This window comes from Bombus huntii, chromosome 1, assembly GCF_024542735.1.
Source record: "Bombus huntii isolate Logan2020A chromosome 1, iyBomHunt1.1, whole genome shotgun sequence".
NCBI classification, from domain to species: domain Eukaryota; kingdom Metazoa; phylum Arthropoda; class Insecta; order Hymenoptera; family Apidae; genus Bombus; species Bombus huntii.
In genome coordinates this window covers 26,071,687-26,094,481 of record NC_066238.1, presented here as the reverse complement: position 1 = coordinate 26,094,481, position 22,795 = coordinate 26,071,687, and the positions used below count along the sequence as shown (strand labels likewise).

At 32.6% G+C, this 22,795-nt stretch overlaps 1 protein-coding gene across 18 annotated transcripts in view; it reads left to right on the top strand.

Moving 5' to 3' along the window:
• LOC126866713 (uncharacterized) overlaps positions 1–22,795 on the top strand; it is a 497,548-nt gene that overhangs the window by 39,407 nt on the left and 435,346 nt on the right. For 16 of the 18 annotated variants that reach the window (XR_007690037.1, XR_007690036.1, XR_007690035.1 and 13 more), the window contains exon 2: positions 4,725–4,820. The exons of the other annotated variants lie outside the window; for them this stretch is intronic. Coding sequence is in view for 10 of the 16 variants with exons in the window: in XM_050620696.1 (XP_050476653.1) it covers positions 4,778–4,820 (43 nt within the window). In the remaining 6 variants the exon portion in view is untranslated. The remainder of the gene's footprint in view (positions 1–4,724; positions 4,821–22,795) is intronic. 18 annotated transcript variants of the gene reach the window in all.

Here is a 22,795-nt window from a genome sequence, read left to right as displayed (position 1 = left end):
AAGTTGTTGGAATAAAAGGTGTATTGTTAATTCAGTGTTATAATCAATTAATCACCCCTCTTGTCTTAATCGAAATAGGGGATCGACTGACTCGTGGCGTCGATTACCAAATCGTAACGACAATTTACGACTCTTGTTGGCGCGATCTACTGCGAACGCGTCTCTCTGCAAACGGTCGAACAAAATGTGAATAATTTTTAATAAGGGAATACGAAAACTCTTTAGCAGATGGACAAAGTGTATTGAAAAGTTGGGCGATTATAGAGCGCAATATGATGTTATGTCTCTTCTGAAAATTGCTCAAAATAAGTTCTAAAACGACGGTATAGATAATTTCTATCTTACCTTCGTAATATAAAGTTCTATCCTGAAAAGAGAAAAATTAATTATACAGTAAAATAAGCAACAAGACTCTCCTCATTTAATCACATTTTAAAAGATAAATAACTTACTTGTTTGCTTTCCCTTCACTTTAGAACTGCTTTCAATTATTGGTGAAACGTAGAAACGCTGCCTACCCTCCTATTTCAATGATTTTTGGGTACCTTGTAAAAATCGATATTTTTAACAACTTCCTCCTGTATAAAGATATTTGCAGAGAGCTACCGGTACCGTATTGTTACCTATAGTTGTGCGTTTGTAGTAGCATATGCGTCCGTATTGGTTGCCGGCCGTTTATCTTTTATTTATAAACGAGGGTCGGGCAAGTTTAAAGACACCCCGTGTATAACGTGCATATGCGAAATTGTAAGAGTCTGTTACAACTTATAATTCAATTAAATTAGAATATCATCAATGTATTGAATTCTGGGTTTGGAATGGTTCTTTCAATCCGATCGCCGTGAATTGGCCGGCAACGCTACCGTAAAATAAGAACAATTATTGTTTTCATAAAACAATATCAATTATTCATTCGTCTACCATTTTTATAGTTAATTTGTTATTATTTTACGCAAATGTCGAGAGCCGCCTTGTGATGTGCAAATGCGGCTTGCAAATTGAAAGACTTGCACGAGACTGTTCACTGAGCGGTCATTAACTAAAATGATATTTCACTCCACGAATGCTTGGAGTTTATAGTTCAAGATCTCGCACTGGATTGTCAGCTGATTATTACGATGGACCGATTCTTTCTCCATGAATGTTTGAAGATGTTGACGAGTCGGGAAATGCGGATGGGTCTATTCTGTCCGAATGCTGAGAGATTAAAACAGTTCTTTACTCCACATCTAGTAGAGAAGATATTTTTTTTTTATTTAATTTATACTTTACAATTTATCCAGCTGGACATTTGGTAAATTTTTCTAACTTAATAGTAAAGAAGATGTTAACGATTCAAAGGTACGGACGAGATTCAGCTAATTGAATTTTCGAATAGTCTTCGAATGATTGAACGAGACTGATTCTATAATTGGTGTTCATGGTTGAACGTCTCAAATGACTATTGGGCGTCATATTGGAATCGGAAGCGCTTCCAACAAGATTCGAAATGGAAGTCCAGAAGTATGCACGCCAATTGGTTGTCACCGAACGCAAGATAAATGGTGAACCCGTGCGCTCGAACAGCGAGAGGTCCTTGGCGGAAAGCGCCTAAGCGATACCTGAAGGAGCGTGAGGCTTCGATATTAATTACATAAGGATCGTGATAACTGCTTCCGTTGGCCCTCGCCCGATCGGACTATTACAAGCTGCTAAATTACCCTTCAGAAATAATTGCATTTGTGACGCACTCGATCATAAAACTACGATCAACATGGAAAAATAAAAATACTGTTACTAATGTTGAAAGGAATCATATAAACATAAAGCATTATGATCAAAATGATATGACGAAGATAAATAAATAATTGCGCAGACAAAAAATCTAAAATCTGTTATTTTTCAATTTCTTCTTTCATTCTTCTTCATTCTACATTCGCAGCGTAGCACTTCAAGCAGTGATGACACGATTAGATCGATCAACATCTTTTGGTACTTTTGAGTTTCCATCTTACGAGTCTGTAGTCGTTAACAATTTCCGGCGTCGATGACTGACAATGACATGCACGTAAGCGCTATGACGAATATCGATTTCCAATCGTACTGATGAGTTCCTCGAAAAAATGTGCAAGCCTAGCCAATTTTCGCGCCAAATTCCACGTATCGTTCACGATTTTCCCGCGATTTCCGTCAATTTACGTTTCATATGAGCCCCATAAAGCCAATTAACTTGTTTGATACTTGATATTGTTTTATAAGAGCTGAAGAGTTTTTGTTAAAAGAGCTCACAAAATAAAACTTATGTTATAAATGTATTTTTTGTATTTGATATTAGAAATGCAAAAAATCTTCTTTTTATGACGGCAAAGAAATTATTATTTTCTGAATAATTCATTCTAAATACATATTTGTTATATTACATTTTCAAAGTGTTACTCATGAATTCGAAATATAAATGAATTAAAGATAAAAATGGAAAGTAAGTCATGAACATACGAGAATATTTCGAAAGATAGGAGTATATAGCTAAATACAAACAAATATGAACATACAGCGTTGTATTTTCTCGCGGTATTTTTAAGCGAGATTTGACCGCGTTTTTCTGGAAAACTTTCTTTTGGTTTCGTTCGGTAATATACATTCAAAAAATAAATTGTATACTGTATGCATAATCTCCACTCAGTTAAAACTTTTAAATGAGTCTTAAATTCTTAAATTTTATGCATGTTCTTTAAAGATTTAACACAAAAAAGTATTCTACGTGTTCAATTCCTGATCCAAAATTGAGTAAGAAGCATTAAAAAGTGTGTTTTATTGGCGCGACCCTGTGTCTCTAAAAATGATAAAACTAATAAAAATGCTCGACTGCTACATTTGTGTTTTCAAAAGTAGATATTTCATATATATTGTAAATGTAGGGTAGTCTACTTTTCTCAAAAGCTTGCACAAAACTTTTCATATCATAGTTTTAGTTTAAATGAATGAAATCCTAGAACATAAAATTAATTTTTTCTTCCACAACAATAAAATACAATTAAATAACAAAATATATGCATGTATAATGATGGGTAGTAAAAAGTTAATAAACTATAATTAAATAATTATTTGTTTTTGCATGCAAGATAAATGAAAAATCATTTTAAGCAGAGATACATCTCCAAACAAAGTTCTTTTTTAGTCTTCCGGAACTAAAGAAGTTCTATCTCCATTCTTGACTTTTCGTTTACTTTATTGATGAAGTTTGCTGCACGCTCATTTTGCTGCGAGAATTACAGAATTGTTAAACTTTAATGAATCGTAAAAAATTAAAAAAAAGGTGTCTAGAATATTTTCATAATTGGAAATTTTTAGAGATTCAATTCATAGAATTCATACAACATTCAGTTTGTGGACTCTATTTGAAAATATTATTTATGAAGACAACAAGGAAAAGCAATAAATTATATCTTTCGTGTTTTATAGCAGAATACTTTTAAAATTACTGTCAACCATTTGATAAAACATATTATTAAAATCATATTTTTCTTTCATTTAATTCAATATTTTGAGGTGAATGTGTGATAGGTATTGAAGGAACACTCGAATTTGCTTAACAATAAATATTTATTAACATCTATATTCGATGAGTACACTTGGCGTAAAACTCGCGGTTATTAATTTCGGTTCGCGATTACAAATTCGAACTCAGATACGATTCGATATGCGCTATGAGTTCGGACGATCATTGCCTGAGATGTCGAGCGACTCGGATCAGTGATTGCTGCCAACTATGAACTATCAATTCGGACCGGCGTCTCGTGACTCTCTTTCCATCCGATGATGCTGCATAGGAACCAACTATCATGGGGTGTGTCTAAGGATACGTGGTCATCGGATTCGTTGAGGAAGGCGTTGGTTCGGAAAGTGAGGGAAATGGACGTCGCTGTTAATTGGCTAAATTTTGAGTCATTGGTAGGAAAAGGATGCTAACCACCCCTGAAAAAAAGTTGCTAGCAGGAAGCGTCGTACGTGGGGAAAGCAGATTTCCAGTATCTTCCCGTAGTGGGTGGTAGGTATAGCTAAATAAATCCTAGGATTTATAGCGGGTCCTTAGGTTAGCTGACAATATTTTGGAAGAATGCATCGACATCTGGCAATCATCTTGTCCGAAGGATAGGATCTTTGTGTAGCGAGCCACGGGACAGAAACCGTTGGAAAGTTTGCTGTCGAGTGCCGTTACTATTTTTTGGCTGTCATAACACTAGCTATATAACTAATTTTTATTTTATAACTCCATGAATATATATATATTTATCTACTTATATAAAAATTATATCCAGATATTACAGATTATTCCTACTTTTAACTATGCCGTACTAAAGTACTTCTTTTTAGCCATAGCATAACATAAAGATTGAAAGATTCTTCATAAATAAATCTTTATACATCTTCTCAATGCATAATTTTAATGTATTATTTAACGAATGATAGTTCCGTAAATCCTAAAATTTCTTTTACTGACTATATCTTTGTGGAGACCAATTCTCAACGCCCTCCCACACTTCGTTCTGGCATTCTGAGACAAATTGAACCAGGGCCAGTTTGTGCGAAAGTACATACACAAAATAAGGAAATGATAAAACATACGTATGTCACACTGGTTTGCTAAGGCTCTTGTGTGTCAAGAACATAGCGTGGCTTGTATCGTGTGGGTACAGGTAAAACACGTAGTAATCAAATGCACTCACTTTATAATTGAATTTCAGACGGGAGACGAAGAAAGCGGTTCTCACCTTAGGGGTTAGAGGGAGAAGAAAATATGGGTAAAGGAGACAAGAGGGGTATCGCGCAGCGTAGCGATGGTGAGTATTTGTTTAATGTTATTTAAGTGATAACGGAGTGCAATTTTCGTACTTTAATGATTGTGCCTGCCATTTCAATACCATATTTTTAATATCTAGCCTTATACAGAACCTCGATATCTATCACGATTATCTTTATCGTAATAAATTTTACGAAAACACTTTAGATATACAGGCGAATAAGTACCTTTTCACCGATTTCGATACCCTTGAAATATATTATCAAGATCATCATTTTGGATAATTTTTTCCTATATACGGGGTGGTTGGTAACTGGTGGTACAAGCGGAAAGGGGGTGATTCTACGCGAAAAAAGAAGTCGAAAATATACAATAAAAATTTTTCGTTTGAGGCTTTTTTTTTGAGAAAATTGACTTTGAATTTTCGCTCTGTACGCGTGCGGTACGTTATAACGGATTTCACTGTAGATCGTTGTCTCGATGAAAAAATTAAAAAAAAAATTTGTTTATTCTATATTTTCGACTTCTTTTTTCGCGTAGAATCACCCTCTTTCCGCTTGTACCACCAGTTACCAACCACCCTGTATATAATGGATACTCAGTTTTGGTTTCCGAGTTATACGCAAAAGAATAATTAACCTTTGCAATCGTATTAATTTTATACAAAAGTGACATACTGATGGTAATATTAATTTTCATTGAACGAACAGTAATACGTGGAAATGGGTATAATGGGAGATTATAAATAATAAACAGAATTAATTATTTTTTAAACTTTAACTATACGTAACATTATAATATAGTTTTATTTTATATAAAAATTATATTTTATACAAAAATTATATTTTATACTGTTCCATCGTATACCTTTCATAATTTTGTCCAATGTGAAGTCATGATTTTTGAGAACACATATTGCAGAAATAATTAGTTTAGTGTCTTCCTCCCTTAATTTTTCGGTTGAAACGTACCAACAATCTTTGCTCTTAATATCTTTATAGTGGCGTAATATACAGTTTGCTATTAATCCTTCCCTCTTTATTTGAAAACGATTGTCTTCCTGGTTTTCATTATTTTCTTCTATTTCACGATTACTCCAAAATTCTAATTGCGTCACTCATCTCTATATGAACTGTATCACTCAGAATCACTGCCAAAAGTATTTTCAAAACAAATCAAAATAAAATTCATTGTCACTACTTTCAATTTCACGTTTTCCGCAAATTTTCTTTTTGTCATTTCAGAGTATTATTTGTCAGATATTCTAAAAGACGAAAATTTTTAATTACGCTTAACGAAACTTATATAGTCTTATTAAGAATCAATGTATCTCTGAAGCGGTCGACTTGCTGTAATATGCAATCAAAATAATTGTTTGCTTTAGTGACTGAGAGCAAACATACGACCGCAAAGGGTTAAACTATTATCGTCTTTATCGTCATCTAAACTAAATTGAACTCATTTATACAAATTTCATTATTCTTTATTAATAGCATATTTTGATACATTTCTTTTATCCCTTGAATGGTCCTTGATGATCATTCATGATTAATAAAATCTGTTCGAACAACCACTACGTATTGGAGGCTAGAATTACCATGCTTTACTTTTGTGCTAAACTATGGAATCTAAAATATGACAGAGTAGCGACTAACTATGAGTGATAGTCGACTACTACCATTAATGACATTAATTGAAGAATGACTATGAGATTTATTCCTAAAGGCAACCAATCCTCAGTTACCTTTTTCAGTAATGCAATATGTCCTTAGCGCGGGAGTTGTAAAAGTTGGTCACTAGTGAATGGAGATTTGACAGTAGTGTGATCGATGCTATCAGATCAAACAATTGGCACTTTGAAGTATCGAGATCTTTCGAGGCATGATTTTATAATATTTGATAAACTTAAACGGAATAATAACTGATCTCTAATTTCACTAGAAGTACTAAATCACGAATGAACTAAAGATCTATGATGTTTGGCTGTATCATAAAGTCACCCCATTGCGTTTCCTAGTAATATTTCACTGTAATTGTTAGAATAATTTTGATAGTTTACACGAACTGTAGTTCTATTTTAAGTAGAAATGAGAAACATAGATATACAGAGTAAAACTTTCATAAATTAATACATTGTACGAAAATACAGAATGACACAAATTAATATGTACGTTTTATCCTTATTTAGAATATATCTACGATTGAACTCAGTTTCCAGAATCAACCTCTTTAATAAATAACGTGTATTAAAACTTTCAAGTAAAGTAGTATTAACCAAATAATACTCGAAAGTGCATCATTAATGAAATATATGCACGAATATAAATAATTACACGAAATAGAGCGAAAAGTTATATAAATGCGAAATAAGTTTGACAGTGACAAATATCATTAACTTAAGGTTGTACTTACTGCGTGAAAATGAATCGACACCGAAATGCTTGAGACTGCTTCTATTAGTTCTCTTACATAAATAATAGATATATTGTTATACTAAAACATATAGTTTGACTTCTGTGTAATAATCTTTTGCGTCCTGTATAATGATTTAACCAGTACAAAATTTGATAGTATATTTTCAATGAAGATGATACTTTAATTTTACTATTTTATAGTAGAATATTTAAGTGATTATAAATTGTAAATAATTATTTTTACATACATTCTTTTAATAGATAGATATAACAATAAAGTTCGTACAAAATATACACTAAGTAACATATTTACATTAGAAACGTATATGAAATACACAAAATGAGGATACAGATATTTCTAATATTGTACGTTATTTAACATAAGCCTTTTATGAATTATTCAAATGAATTAAACTTTACGATTTGTTACTTCAAAGTCATTCAAACTTTAAAATATTGTTCTATTTCTATTTCTATTGTAAGAGAACTACATATAAGAACATTAATCTCGAGAATTAATATTCTTTGGAATTTTAAATTACTTAAGATTTAAAACAGAATGATATGTTGTGATAAAACTAGCCAGTCTTAAATTTTTCAGTGACAGTACACTGAAAGTAAGTAATCCATTTATTAAATTTAAATTTTACTGTATAAAGGTTTCGAAAGAAACACTATTTATTATATTTTATCTTTTTGCAAACATTGCTGATGTTTGCAAAATTTTGTTTCCAAATAAGATTTTTTCCTGCTAGATATGAGTAGTGTTCGAAGAATCTATTTTGATCTTTAAAGCGCTATAGTAAATATTCCGCATGTAGATACATAAGTTTATGGATAATATCAAGTATAGGAAAGAAATTCTTCTTCCACTTTTTCCAAAAGAAATAATTCTTCCACTTTGGGAACTGTTACTTTTATGAATGTTTTAGTAATAAAATTCAGAGAAATAAAATATTCTTTAATAGAAGGAGAATTATGGTTTAACGTTGAATACAAAAGTGCATAATAGTATTATTTTTAACTGGCTGTAGCCATTTCACTTATATTATTTTAACATAACATGATCAAAATTATATTATTTTTCACTGTTTAATTATATATTTAACACAACACACACTGCACATTTAATAACTTTTCTTTTTATACGTGGGGAAATCCTCGTGAGACCCCCCCCCCCCGCTCTTCTGAGAAGCAGTGGGGTAGTGTCGAACTTTACTGACTAAAACCCCACGGAAGACCGCCTGACGCTCAGCTGGGATGCCTCGGGACCTCTTTCGAATTACTGCCACAGCACTCCTGCATCTTCTCCTGTCTGAGGGAGTCGTTCCTAGGTTAGTTCGGGCATTGGGAAGGACCATCCCCCTCAACGCCATCCCCTGGGCCGTCGTGCGAGTCTGAGGAGATCCTTCTCGACGTGCCGGCCCCCATGACCACCTAGGCGCGGAACCCTGCAAATGGTGGAATGTTCTCGCCCTCTCCCGCTCTGTTCATTCCTTTACGAGCATTACGCCTTCGCGATATGAGCGAACTGCGAGGAACTCTTGTTGCCCCCTCAGCATCGCTTTCACAACTGACGAGGGGTCTAATCTATCGCCAATCGCTAGCCGTAGAACACGACGTGAGGTCTCTCACGCCGGATAAAATTCCAACATGTGCTGAGCCGTGTCTTCGCCCTCACCACAATGATGACAGGTGTTCGTCACCTCTCTTCCGATTTTCTGCAGGTATTCCCCAAATACTCCATGTCCTGCGAGCACCTGCGTCATCCGGAAGGACAGCGGAAGCCCTCCACGGTCTTTCCAAGCCTCCCAGTTTGGCAAGACCGATCTAACGGCCTGATGGCCATGGACCTGGTTTTCCGCGAGTAGGTCGGAGCGTCACCGCTCCCACACCTCTCGTCTAGCTTCCTCCAGAACGTCTCAGGCCGCCTGCTCGGCGGGGGGAAAGTCCCCGCCTGAGCTTAGGCCCCTCTGGTTGCACATTTAATAACTGCACATTTTTCGGTATTAGTGTCATTTCTTCTACAATTCCAATTTCTATGATGCGTATTTAAAATCACCTTTTAAAATTGTATAATTCTTTTTACCAATGTTATCGATCTCAATGTTTCATCTCCTTATGTGTAATTTAGAAAAGTGTTATTTCTAGTGCTCTGTAGCATATAATAAAATCAATCATATATTTTTGTATTTTCATGTAATTTGTACTTCTTATTTTCAAAATCTAGAGTAGCGGTTTCTAACTTCATCTATTCATTTTTTAGAAACTATAACCTGACAATTTAAGAAAAGAATGAATGTACAATTCACTTTAACTGTGCTTTATAACTGAGGAAATACAATGTATCAAAATAATTTCTTAATAAATCATATGATATATTATACAATTCTATTTTGTAATTATTATATAAAACTAAAAATAAATTTTATAATTATATTATATAATTATATAATTCTTCTGTAAATTACTTTTAAAAAATTGCATCTTTTGTTAAATATGGAACAGTTTAAATTAAATAGGATTATTCAATGGTAGACAAGTGTAGAAACAAATTCAATACGATGATAGAGGACAAAGCATTCGTTATTCATCGTATGTGCATTATAAATTGCACAATATGAGCTAGCAACAGATTTCAGTTCTAAAGACAAGTAACTGGTAGTAAATAGAAGAGAAATCAGTACCACAGTTTGGAATCATTGCAAAAGTTTTACTTTCGATATGTCAGAAACATTTGTTGCAGTTCCAATGCGATGTTATCTCTACTAATGAATGCAAAGCGAGTTCGTGTAAATATATAGGACCTACAAATGCACATGTTTGTACATGTACGTATTTATTTATACATTCTCATCGCGAATTGTCTTCCATAGAACATTGATGACCCATTTGAATTTCAAGCTGAAAAATGATTTATTTCTTACGTGTATTAGGTGACAGTTTCAAAAGATCGCTTTAGAGAGACGCCGTTTACGTGAAAAATGTACATGATTGGAAAATTGTATAGCATACATTTTACATTTTTAATGTTTTATGAAAGTTGGTTTAGCTGAATTATTTCTGAAAACTTTATCGGAATGGAGATATTTAATTGCAAACAAAACAAAATTTTTAGGCACTTCTAGAAACCAGAAATTGAATGTCTTATTTTTGTTTATATTCACGCAGCATCGAGTAATTTCCCATTATGCAAATATGTATGTATTAAATTGCTTCTATTTTAATGTAAGTTGTTACTTAAACGATTATGCTCTAATAGGGTTGCTACTACTTTTACAAATATTATACTTATATATTATATAGTGTACACGTGCGCGTGCATGCGTCCAATATCGATGACACTGCGTTATGCTTGTTACCCACTGAATTAACCTTGGGTAACTGATCCTTGAGAGGGAGTTGTGGTTGAATGCGCGATGAACAATCAACAACACCAAAGATTGTACTTATTCAAACGATGAGAAAGTTTTCGAATTGTCTCCGACTTGTGAGACGAGATTTATGAATAATTGTTACAAAGGAATATACGATACGATACGATTGCAGCGACGCGATACAAATGATTATTACGAACGGTTAACAATATACTTCTCCGCAAACGCGCGTCAATGCTGCTTGCAATTGAAAGACCCGCACGAGATTATTCACTAATTGTTCACTGATTAAAAGGATATTTCACGAATGCTTGGAGATACTGCTTATAGTTGGAGATATAACACAGGATTGTCAATTGATGTAAAGCCTCGTTCTCTAAAATAGCCTCTTGATTGCTAAAATGAGCGTTATATATGATCCACAAAAATCCTTACGTTTTTATTTCTTCGGCGGAACATATTATTAACAATATTGTATTATATACAGTAGTTACGGAAAGTATTTTGTATTCCTTATTTTCCTTATTTTCTAACGAAATGTTCTTTTAGCAACATCTCAATCTTACATCTCAATCTCACAGTATCAATTTTTTGTAGTCATGAAAATATTACTAAATGACACAAAATGTGATATAGTTGAAAGTAATTAATCAATATATAAATTCTATAATAAATACAGTGATGCAGAAATGCTTTCTGTAGCCTGTGCATTGTTACTATTATATACTGTTATTAATTAGTAGTGAACGTAGTAGTTCTTAGTTGTATTGTTATTACTAACTCGAAATTTGTATTCAGAACAAGGTAGAAAAACTTTTCTTACAGTATTTTTTTAATCAATGTTCGGATAACCCAGCTATTTACTTATACAAATTGTTTAATTAACATATTCTCCAATGCTTGGTAGAATTTAGTAGAAAAACATTCTATCATTTCAGTATTCGAAGATCAAATTGATCGAGAAGTTTTTTTTAAACTACACAAACAATTGGCTTTAACATGGAATTATACCCTGATTTCAAATAACTTTTCTAAAATCGTTCAAAATTATACTTAGTGCAATGTAATGGAAAAGATAAAATAAGAAAATTAAATTATTTCAGTATTCTTGCTATATAGAACAAAATACTGGAGGTATATCAGTTGACCGATAACTGTGAATATTTTGAATCTCCACACAAAAGATAAAGTGAGCTTTATTAAAGTTTTAGAATATAAGATGGGCTGAATTGATTAAGTAAATTATGTAAGTTGAGAATATAAGAAGACATAAGTACATATTTTCACATACATATTATGATTTTAAATGTATGAATTTAAGAATTCCTGTCAATTTAGGTTTCTGATAACCTGAACTTTAGATGTAACTTATATGTATACACTATTAGCTATAAATTTGAGATCATATATGTTTCAAGTATATGTTTCATGAATCTTAAGGACTGAACCAAAAGAACCAGCCATTGTCAGGATTTTGTTCCGTTACATAAAAAATCATCTCCTTCCTGAATGTAACACGATTTTGGAATCACTTCATATACCTATGTACATACGTATATAAATGCGCACAGTGGCTCACGAAGTATTTGAATACTTTGCATAAAAAAATTTTGTATCCATGTAAATTTTGAAACCAATCTGAAAATGTATACAGAAATTACAAGATATTTGCTGCAGATATATATTTAGTAAAAAATTAGTGGACAACATGAGTAGCCATTTAAAACATATTATATATAATATAAAATGTATCCAATTTCATAACTTCAACTTATGCTAAATTACGTATCGTATAACGAAAAGAGTACAATTCGATGATATAACGAGATGTATGGATCAATGTATAAAGAAATGTAATTTTATTTTTTAAAAATGTTAGTTGACCTTCGCATATATTTTACGCGGCCATTCGTAAAAACTAATGACATCGAATTTTACCCTTTTCATTATACAGTACGTAATTTAGCATAAGTTGAAGTTATAAAGTTAGATGCTTCATTCTATTTAGGATTGCCTATCTATCGCGCTAAGGTATACTTTCCTGTTTCCTCATTAATATCATGTTATTTACGTTCTATCTGAATGCGGAATGTAAATAAATATGTCGGAGATGTAGGGACATCGAAGATCCCCAATACTTTGGTCTAAACTATTCATTATAGCTGTACTTAAATAATAGAACTTAGAAGATGACACGACAAACAACCGCCCCACCATTTTATCGTAACCAGACGTCTCATCCAGTAAGTGACCGCCTCGCTATTACATTAATAATAGGTATAATGAAACTCCACGCAGACGAAACGTTCAACCAAGAACGAACAATTTTACAAAGTTTGGGAACCAACCATTAAGCGAAAGGACACAAACGAAATGTTCTAAATGCAATCAATTGGGACACCTTCTCAATCAATGCCAAAATTTTCAAATACCGCCTCAAAGAAAAGCTCCTCTAGGAATAGATCATATTCAGGAACGATTACCCACAATACTACTACAATTACCAGGACGACCAGGATTGCGACTTCTCGTTGGCACTGGAGCAGGAATCAACTTGCTTAAACGAGGATGCTATCCAGGAAGGACAATAATACCAGACACAAAGAAATTCTCCATGGGACATTCCAAATACGAATCTAACTTCAAAGTCAAGTTGAATGTATTCAACAAAAAGATAGACTTTTCATTAGTAGACAATAATTTCCCTATTAAAGAAGATAGCATATTAGGCTTACCCGGTTTAGATCAATACCAATTCGAACGCTCCAATAAAGCTTTGAAATTAGATGATAACACCCTTCTGCTGCAGCAAGAATAAATCCTCGCACCAGGAGAAACCGTTCAAAAAGTTGTATACCTCGAAGGAAAGCTAACGCCAGTATGCTTTATTTATTTTATTTATTTTTTGTATGGTTAATACCTCACCACCGACTTATCTGGGCTGTATGTATATACGTCGAGCAAATTGCATCGTTGAGGAACAGACGAAAGGGTCGCTTGCATATTTGCAGTCACTCCTCATATGTCGCGTCGTTTCCTGCCACTCGCCGTTCTGTTTCGTTTGTTTGCCTGTCTCTATTTACAGCAAGTGGTCCGATTTCTCGCGGCAGCCGCGTCGCGAGTAAAGCCGATCCTGCATTACGTGTACACAAGGATGAACAGGAGAGCGTCGTATAGGGCTCCCGGACTTTTCGAGCTCCGAAATCTGGATGTGCTTTTCAGATTCGATTTCGTTATGCGTCATAAGTTTCACGTGAGAACAAGGAGTCACCACCAGAAGTTGGCGGAAAAAAATATAATTTTGAATTTAATTCTGGCATTAATATTATTATTTTTTAGCATTTCCACAATAAAAACATTTTCGAAACACAATTCTAATAAAATATATTTATATATTTTCTTTTTCTATTTTGTAATCTCAATCGGAAATTTTTAGATCTTAACTTGTTCGAACTTTATGAATTATGAAACAAAGAATGTTTCTTCTACTCGAGACTAATTAGATACAAAAATATCAATCATTTATCAACTAATTGTGAGAACGCTTTAAAAATTAGGCGGTATATTTGAAAGAAAGAAATATTTGATTTAATTGGAAGTCAAAACAATCTTTATACAGGGTAAAAGATAGTTAGAAATATTTGTAGAGGACTTGTGTAGGGTGGTTGATCGTGAGATTTATTAGACGAGATTGCTCGTCGTTGAAATCGTCAAGTATATTTAAAATGATAAATAAATTAGTACGGATAATATTCGCAAATACGCTCGTACTAACAGATTCGCCAAGACAGTGTATAAGTCGCGAAATAAGATCGCTAATAACTCGTTGATAATTGATAGATACTCGTAGATACTGAAATCCTTACGATCGCGTCCGTCTATTTATATTGGTCGGGGGAGAGCCAAAAATTTTGAAATCGAGTTTGCTTGACGGTTGCACCTAGCGGTGACATTGTTTTGCCCGGAGTTTATCTATTATTACATTATGTGTATCCTAACGATATTGATACTCCGAGGCAAAACAACAACATGATTTGAATTGTCCTCTAGCTCATGTGCCACTACATATTTAATCTGTAATTGAAGAGCAGTTTCTTAAATTCTAATTACTGTTTCCAAGAAATAACTTTATTTGTTCATTTATCTTAAGTACTATTATACCACTGTAAGTGATGCTAAAAGAAAATATTCTCTCTTAACTAACACGTCTTATTATTAGATTCACTTTGGTTAATTCAATAAAAGTTTATCTCTATTTCTTCCTACACCTACAATGAAAGAAGATTAATTTGTTCAGTTTCTACCAAAACATACCTTTTCATTACATCTGTAGATAATTGCAATAAGTTCTAACTTATATGAATAGACAAAAAACTTAATTTATTACAAATTATGAACATTTTATGTAAATTGGAATAATACTATTAATTGAATTTCTTCTAGTTATAGTACATTTTAATTTTCCAGTTAGAACAATTATAAAAGCACATGACTACTTGCTAAAGTTGGAGATAATCACCAATGTTTTTTTAATTTGCGCATATTTGAAATACGTTATGCGAACACATATGAAATCATGTATTTCATATTATATTACATGAATATGTATACTCATATACATTCATAGGTATATAATAAGTTTTACTATTAATAATAGAAAGAGATGAAAGATATTTTAAAATCACATGTAGTCTAACAAAGCGATTAAATATTTATTCTTTATTCGATGTTATTTTTCAAATATGTTTTTATGTAGAAGTATACGTGTTGGACTAATCAGTAATGAAAGGAAGAAAAATGTGATAATTAGCACTTAAGAACCTTTTCTTTTGTTCGTGATTTTGTCGCGAATGTAAATGCCAGATACTTATCCTGGACTTATCCTTCAGCGTTTTAGAGCAAGACAAGAAAAAATCTTAATCCAACGAGGACACGGCTTACGCTCGATAGACATTCTATGAGTGTCGTTGGTCCATATAATAGCGAAGTACAGTTTTTGTAAATTTGTAGTTCGCTTATTTCTTGTTTTAATAATGAAACCTTTTCATATAGGAATATTTTGTTACATATATATATTTTATCTATAAGTTTTTGAGAAGTGCATGCAGCATTTAATAAAGAATAAAAATAGCGAATTTTTAATCCTTGTGAATAATTTAATTTAATTATCAATAAAAAAGTTAATAATTTACAGTTTAGTGTCTTAAACTTCATATAAGTTAATAAATTATAACTTATTTTACATAATTTTAAATAGAAAATTATATTCGGTTCATAAGAAAATTTGGTTTTAAGTTTTCAAACTTTGACCCTTGATACAACTTTGGTACGCTTGAAGTAGCAATTCAGTTTGTTCTGTTTATCTTAATATTATCATTTTATAATGCTGGTAAGTATTTTTTTGTTTTTACTGTTAATTTATCTTCGCTTTGTCAAGCCGAGTATTGTATTTTTTATTAAAAGATAATATACTATATTTTTAAATTTATATTTATGTTTTATTTATATTTTATTTATATTTTAAAATATTATGTTTTTATTAAAAAATATTTATACTTTAATTAGAAGAATTTTGTATGTACCTATCATAAAAATTTAAGTTCTAAAATTCTTAAATAAGAGTATACTTATTGATATGTTACCAGATTTAATATAAAATATATGTATATAAAGCTACAATAATATTCTTGATAAAACATCGGTTTATGCGGAAACAAGCAACAAGCACCGAATGACGTAGATTTTGCGCCATTCCCAACTGTTTTTTTTTTATAACGTTTATTGACCAGTAGCTGAGTATTACATTTGTATGTTGCTCACAATAAACAATAGACTTCGATTGTGGGGTGGTTTAGGCAAAAGTACCGATACGTGACAATACGACATAGCCATACAGTGTTTTGTGTGTCGGAATTACATTTTTTAGTGTTATAAATATATAACTTAGATTTAAGTCGCTGTAGAGCGGTGCTTATATACGATATTGTTTTTTTCTTCCTATCTCTGTCCTGAAAACCTGGTCGCAAAAACAGGACAGTTCCCATTCCCAACTGTTTGTAACTGATAGTGACATTGACCGATATCCATTAAATTTTCGGCACTTATTCTGTAATTGATGTAAATCTTCAAAATGTGTCGTTTAAGATTTCGTTAGAAGCATAGATGAAAAAGTTAAATAAAGCGACCTTTACTTTTTTCTTCATGGTTGCGAGCAATTGCAACTTAAAAAAAAAAAATTTGTCTTACTCAAACTAACTAACTTTTCGCAGAAACCCAAATCATTTGGTTCAATTTTAAAAACATTTAATTCCAAAGCATGTTGCAACAGTTTTGGAAGTTACTGTAGGTATTTAGTCTCAAACTATCTTATTTTATAAGGAAAATTTTAGTATATAAACATTAAAAAATTTCTATGAGCATAGTTAATATTAAATTGCATGATATTTTTGTATTATCCGAAGAATATAACGACAATAATGTAAAATAAATTCATACTGAGTTATTTGTTTGAATAAATGTTGTGATCATAGATTGTAAAACTCTTATTGTAGAACATATAGATATTTACATCTGTATTTTAAAATGTTATATGACATTAATACTCGAAGTAAAAAACCTTGTTAATTGTATGTCAACCAATGCAATATTGTGTGATTTACTAGAGCTTTTTAGTGAATGTAAGACCAATAATGATAACGCTGGCTTATCCAATAAAAAGGTAGGATATGTCACGAAATATAAATGATATACATAACAAATATATATAACTTTTTCGCTTGAAAAAAAGGACAGACTACGAAATGGTCCCAATTCACACCGAAGAAATAATAAATGAATCCGAAACAATTATTAAGATGACGGTAGATGTAGCCTTTGGTGCTTTCAAAACCAAAAAGGATAGATAACGAGCCACGCTATGATGTGATATAGAACACACAATCGTCTTACAAAAGCCACACGCATTTAACCGGGCAAAGAAAGATGCTACGTCCCAAAATTTAATTGAGTTAGTAGGTTCAACTCGATAATCCTATTCACAAAAAGAACAAAGTACCAGACTTAGCAAAAACTATTCATAGGGGAAACTAAATAAAAATTCGTTAACATCACTATACGTGGACTCATACTAGACGGTAAACTTGCCTGCATTCAACATATGAAGTACGTGAAAGAATCCTGCGTGAAGAAATTGAATATTATTTAAATACAAACTAACAACAACTGAGACTAACCAGAAAATTCTTCTAAAAACATACAGAGCATTAATAAGATCAAACGTCGACTACAGCTCGACCATATACAATTCAACTAACCTACATATGATACAAATAATAGAGCTAATACGCAACACGGGACAAAGGATAGCCACAGATGCGTACTGCGCGTGCCCAGTAAGCGACATTTTGTGCGAAACTAATGCAACTGGTCTTAAAATCAAGAAGAAAGTTCTTAAGCGAAAATATGCTCTGAAAATCGTCTCTATCTCAAATAATACCATCATCAGTTATATTTTCTCAAATAGATAAATATAGAAAACTGTAAAACAGAAATTCGAATTACAATTCCCATTTCATATTAAACTTAACAATATTCCGCAACTACCCATAATGGGAACGCGCCCAACCATTGAACGAAATCAAACAAAAATAACTCCCCGTACTATTAACATCCCTGTACTACCAGACATCAACTTTGCTGATTTCCCCAGAGGTCAAAAAACAGAACAAAATACAATATCAGATCCCTAGAATTAAATATTAACAATGCTCACTAAAACTAACTGTACACCAACGCGTTGAAATCAGATTCACGAGTACGATATGCCGTTATTATAAATGATAAAGTAACAAATTCTCCCTAAATTGACACTGATATTCACCGCTGAAGCGTATATCATATTGGAAGCACTGAAACTTGCACTCACTAGAAACCTACAAAATCGTGCCATCTACTTGAACTCCATGAGTATAATCAAAGCCTAAATAACCGCAAGTAGCAAAAAGCATGAAATTACAACGTACATATAAAAGACCAATACAGAACTATCTCTCAACAACAACGTGGATATAAATATTATCTGAAATTCAGGCCGAACAAAAAGTCGATGCCGCAGCCAAAGAAGTTATTATCCCTCTCACAAACTGAATCAACGATCCCACTTGCATGTCAAGATTGTATGAATTATATAAAAATGATCATAAATGAAGAATGAAATAAAGCTTAGAACACAATCAAAAGAACAAAAATTTGCAATATGATTCAGCATTTCAATCAATACGTACCATGTAGGAATATGAATAGAAAAGAAAGGACTGTGATTTCCCAGTTGAGGACTGGGCACACTAAATTAACGTCCGACTACCTAATGAAAAAATTAGATCTCCTCGTTACAACATATGCCAATACCAAACATTAACAACGGATCACATATTATATGTATGAATGTAAAGGAACAGAAAAACAAAGACAGAAATATAACAAATAGGCGGATACAGTTCTAATGTCACAGGGTCACGGACGGAATACAATAAGCTACCTTAAAAAAACAAATGCAGTTCCGTGTAATACGAATTCCGCGTTATATGAATACAAGAGCGCAAAAAGCTGTAACTAAATAAATATGTAGTCTTTTTTTAATATAACAAAACAATATGCGTTTCACAATACACACTGTAAACAACCCCTCCTTATCGCACAAGAGTTAATGCAAAACTGTGCTTCGATTCAATACAAAGGTGCACATATTTTCATATCAGAAATGAGTCATTTCCAGCAACTTCTTAATCGCGTTATACGGGGACAATGGCGCAATTTTTAGTTCATGTTATAGGACCAGCAAACCTCACAAAGGACACAACCTAACAAACACGTATCCCACTGGGGGTAGCCACCCACATGATAATCCAACAGCTAAAAAATTCTACCAAATGTCCAAACTGGACAAATTGTGAATGTAAAAAATTAAATAAAAAAAATGTTATAGGAGTACCGCATTATAGAGGTACAATTGTATATACTATAAAATATAACCTATCTAGACATAACATCCTCGCTAATAATCTCGCAGTCAATGCGACGTAAAACGCAGAAGAAAAAAGAGGAGAAACATTGCTATATACCTAAACATAAATCTCGTTGTATTTATATAAAAATTTATATTAGAATGTATAATAAACAGCATTTCTTATTTTTATCTGAAAGAATATCTTCTTTGAATAAATTAATTTATTTGATTCACACCACATACAAGTTTTATAAAATTCACTTAGTCTTTTGCGTATATGTCCTAAGTATATTTATTATTTCTTTGTTTTTACTTACTAAATCATTTGAAGAAATAAATAATTAAATTTGTTAAAATATGAAAGACTAATTTTGAGATATTAAGAAATGTGATTTTCAGAGACATGAAAATGTTTTATGATTCCTTATAAACTACTACTAATGAAGATATATGTCGGAGATGAAAGGACATCGGAACTTCCCTTTTGGAATGTTGGGAAGAACCCCAATACCCTAGTCCAGACTTTTACTATAGCTACACTTAAGTAACAAAAATAAGAAATAGTTTTAATGTTCTAATCCGAATTTATGACGATGGGCTTAGGCTCGAAGTGACATAGCGGGTCACTAGACGTAGGCACGGCCACGGGAGGGGCGTGTACCTGACAGAAGTATGAAATGATTATATGGCTCTCCTTAAAAACAAACATTGACCCGAGAAGTGGAGACAGGAGTATATAAGGGCAGTTTCTTTTGGATTACGAGTTAGTTAGTTTGTTAGTTAGTCGTTGGACGAATTGCTGATTGAGTTATCGAGAAGTTACCCGAATCGAGTATTACGTTGATACTTGTCCTCCCGTGGTCCGTGGATTCGTTAACGAATCTGAAGCCATTGTCACTAGCTTCGCGCGTGCCTAATCGCCGTGAGTAACCGCCCAGCTTGTAACGACCACATTATCGTAATAAACTACATCTGTGTTGTACCGCATCCATGGCTAATCCCCGCGAAGATTCATTCGACGCCCATAACCCTACTCGCAGTGCTATTCCGACATATGTATATCGAGGTAGACGAGGAAAGATAAATCTTTGGAGATCCTAAACAGATGATACGTCTAGACCCACCTATCTTTTGTCGATGCCTTATTGAGTTATTCGCAAAAAATTCGAGAGAACGTTACTACCCAACTACTGTTAATTGTATTAAATTCTCCAAGGGATGAATTTAATCACATCCTATCACGCCTATAATAAAAAGTTATATAGTAAAAAGTAATAATAAAAAGTCAAACTGGAATGTCTGATGGACTTTTACATAATTAAATTAACATGTATTTCTTTCACCCGATCTTCTTGCAATTTAATGCAATTTGACATAAATTTGTTGAGATTTGAATAATAAAACAATAAACGAGTTGAAATTTTTTACTATGTTAGAGGCATTTTACGGCATTTTGCGCGGCTTTCGAGAAGATTGTAATATGTAGTATTTAGTATGCTATTTAGCAAGTAAATGGGTAATCTAACTGTTGTTGCATATGTATCTAAATAAAATACAAATAAAATAGAAATTGTTTTATACTTCCTAGCGTTTTTCGAAATCGGTAATATTTCTTTGGAATAAAATCTTTTATTTCATTGTCATGTTTATATATATTTTCAAATCTACCAGATTATTCCTATATTTAACTATACTGTAATAAAATATTTTCTTTTATTCAAGACATATAAAAATCAGAAAATCAATACGAATGAACTTATCATTTTCTCCTTGTGGTCTTCATAATATTGTAGCTTTAATAATATTATATGCGATTGACATTGGTTGCAATCGATGTAATGTACCTACGAAGCAGCGCAACAGCTGGTTAATCAGGTCGGTGAGAGGTTCGTTTATCTTGGCTTGTTATAAATCCATATCTACTAAAGAGTTAAACTAAATATAAATGCATCAGTCACGTTGCCTGTGACTGTATGGTATTATGCAATACTCGTATACACACGTTACTGTAAATTTTTGTTCAATACCCAATATAATTGCGATTGGAACATATAGGAAATTAGATATCTTTGGTTTTACAACATATTGGCGAACTTGATTTTATCTTGGCATTCTTGTAATTAGTAATGATAAACAACTGGAACACTGATTCCTTATAATATTATATTGAATATCAATAAAGCGATTAAAAATAAACAGACAAAAGAGTTCCTTTTATAGTATAATTAAAGTTATTGTATGAACGCAAATTACAATTTAATGCAATTATGAAACTAAATTTTTTATCTACATCTAGCTTTGATTGTTGGTTATTTAATTTTTCATTGTTATAAAATGTAAAAAATGTTTCGAGAAAATATGTATAAAAGCGGACAAAAGTTTAAGACGATGATTTGTAAACCGGATTACAAACATCTTATACGCATATTGTTCTTCTACTCGGTTTGTCTCTTTGGAATAACATAGCTGTATGTTTGACCTTCGTAACCTCAGACCGTAAGTTGTCAAATACAAACAATATAGGAGTTACAACAGTTAGTTACCGCTTAGCACTTGTAAACGGTGGACATTAGTTTAAGACGATCTGTGTAAAACATGCGTATGAGTACAGTTTTTGAACATTTTGATTCTGGAATGTCAAAATCATTGTGTGGTGTACCTTTTATTGCTAAAATTTATTTAGATAGGAACAGACTATGGGTGAATCAAAGAATTTACTTGAAAACGAAAGGGAACTAATCGTAAGGCTGTGAAAGCAAAGTAAAACCATCACCGAAATAGCAAATATAGTGAACAGGTCAGAAACGACTTACAAGCAAGCTTGATATAAATTTTTAGAGGCAGGCATGTATCGCGATCAACTGAAAAACGGAAGACCACGGAAAACAACGCCGAAAATGAATCGCCGGATTCATCGATTGAGCGAAAAAGATCGTTTTCGTAGTGCAAATAATATTGCTGCGGAGATAAACTACAAAAACGATACACAAATTAGTGCTAGAACTGTTAGAAGATTAGAAGACTAACTTAAGAGGGTGAGAACTCCAAAAGAAATCACTGCTGATTTCTAGGAATCGAAAAAGACGACTTGCATTTGCTAAGCTTATAAGCATTGGACAAGTGAAGATTGGCAAAAGGTATTGTTTTCGGACGAATCGAAATTCAATCGTGTCTCTTCTGACGGTATACGGCATGTAGACATCGAATTGGCGAAAGTTTG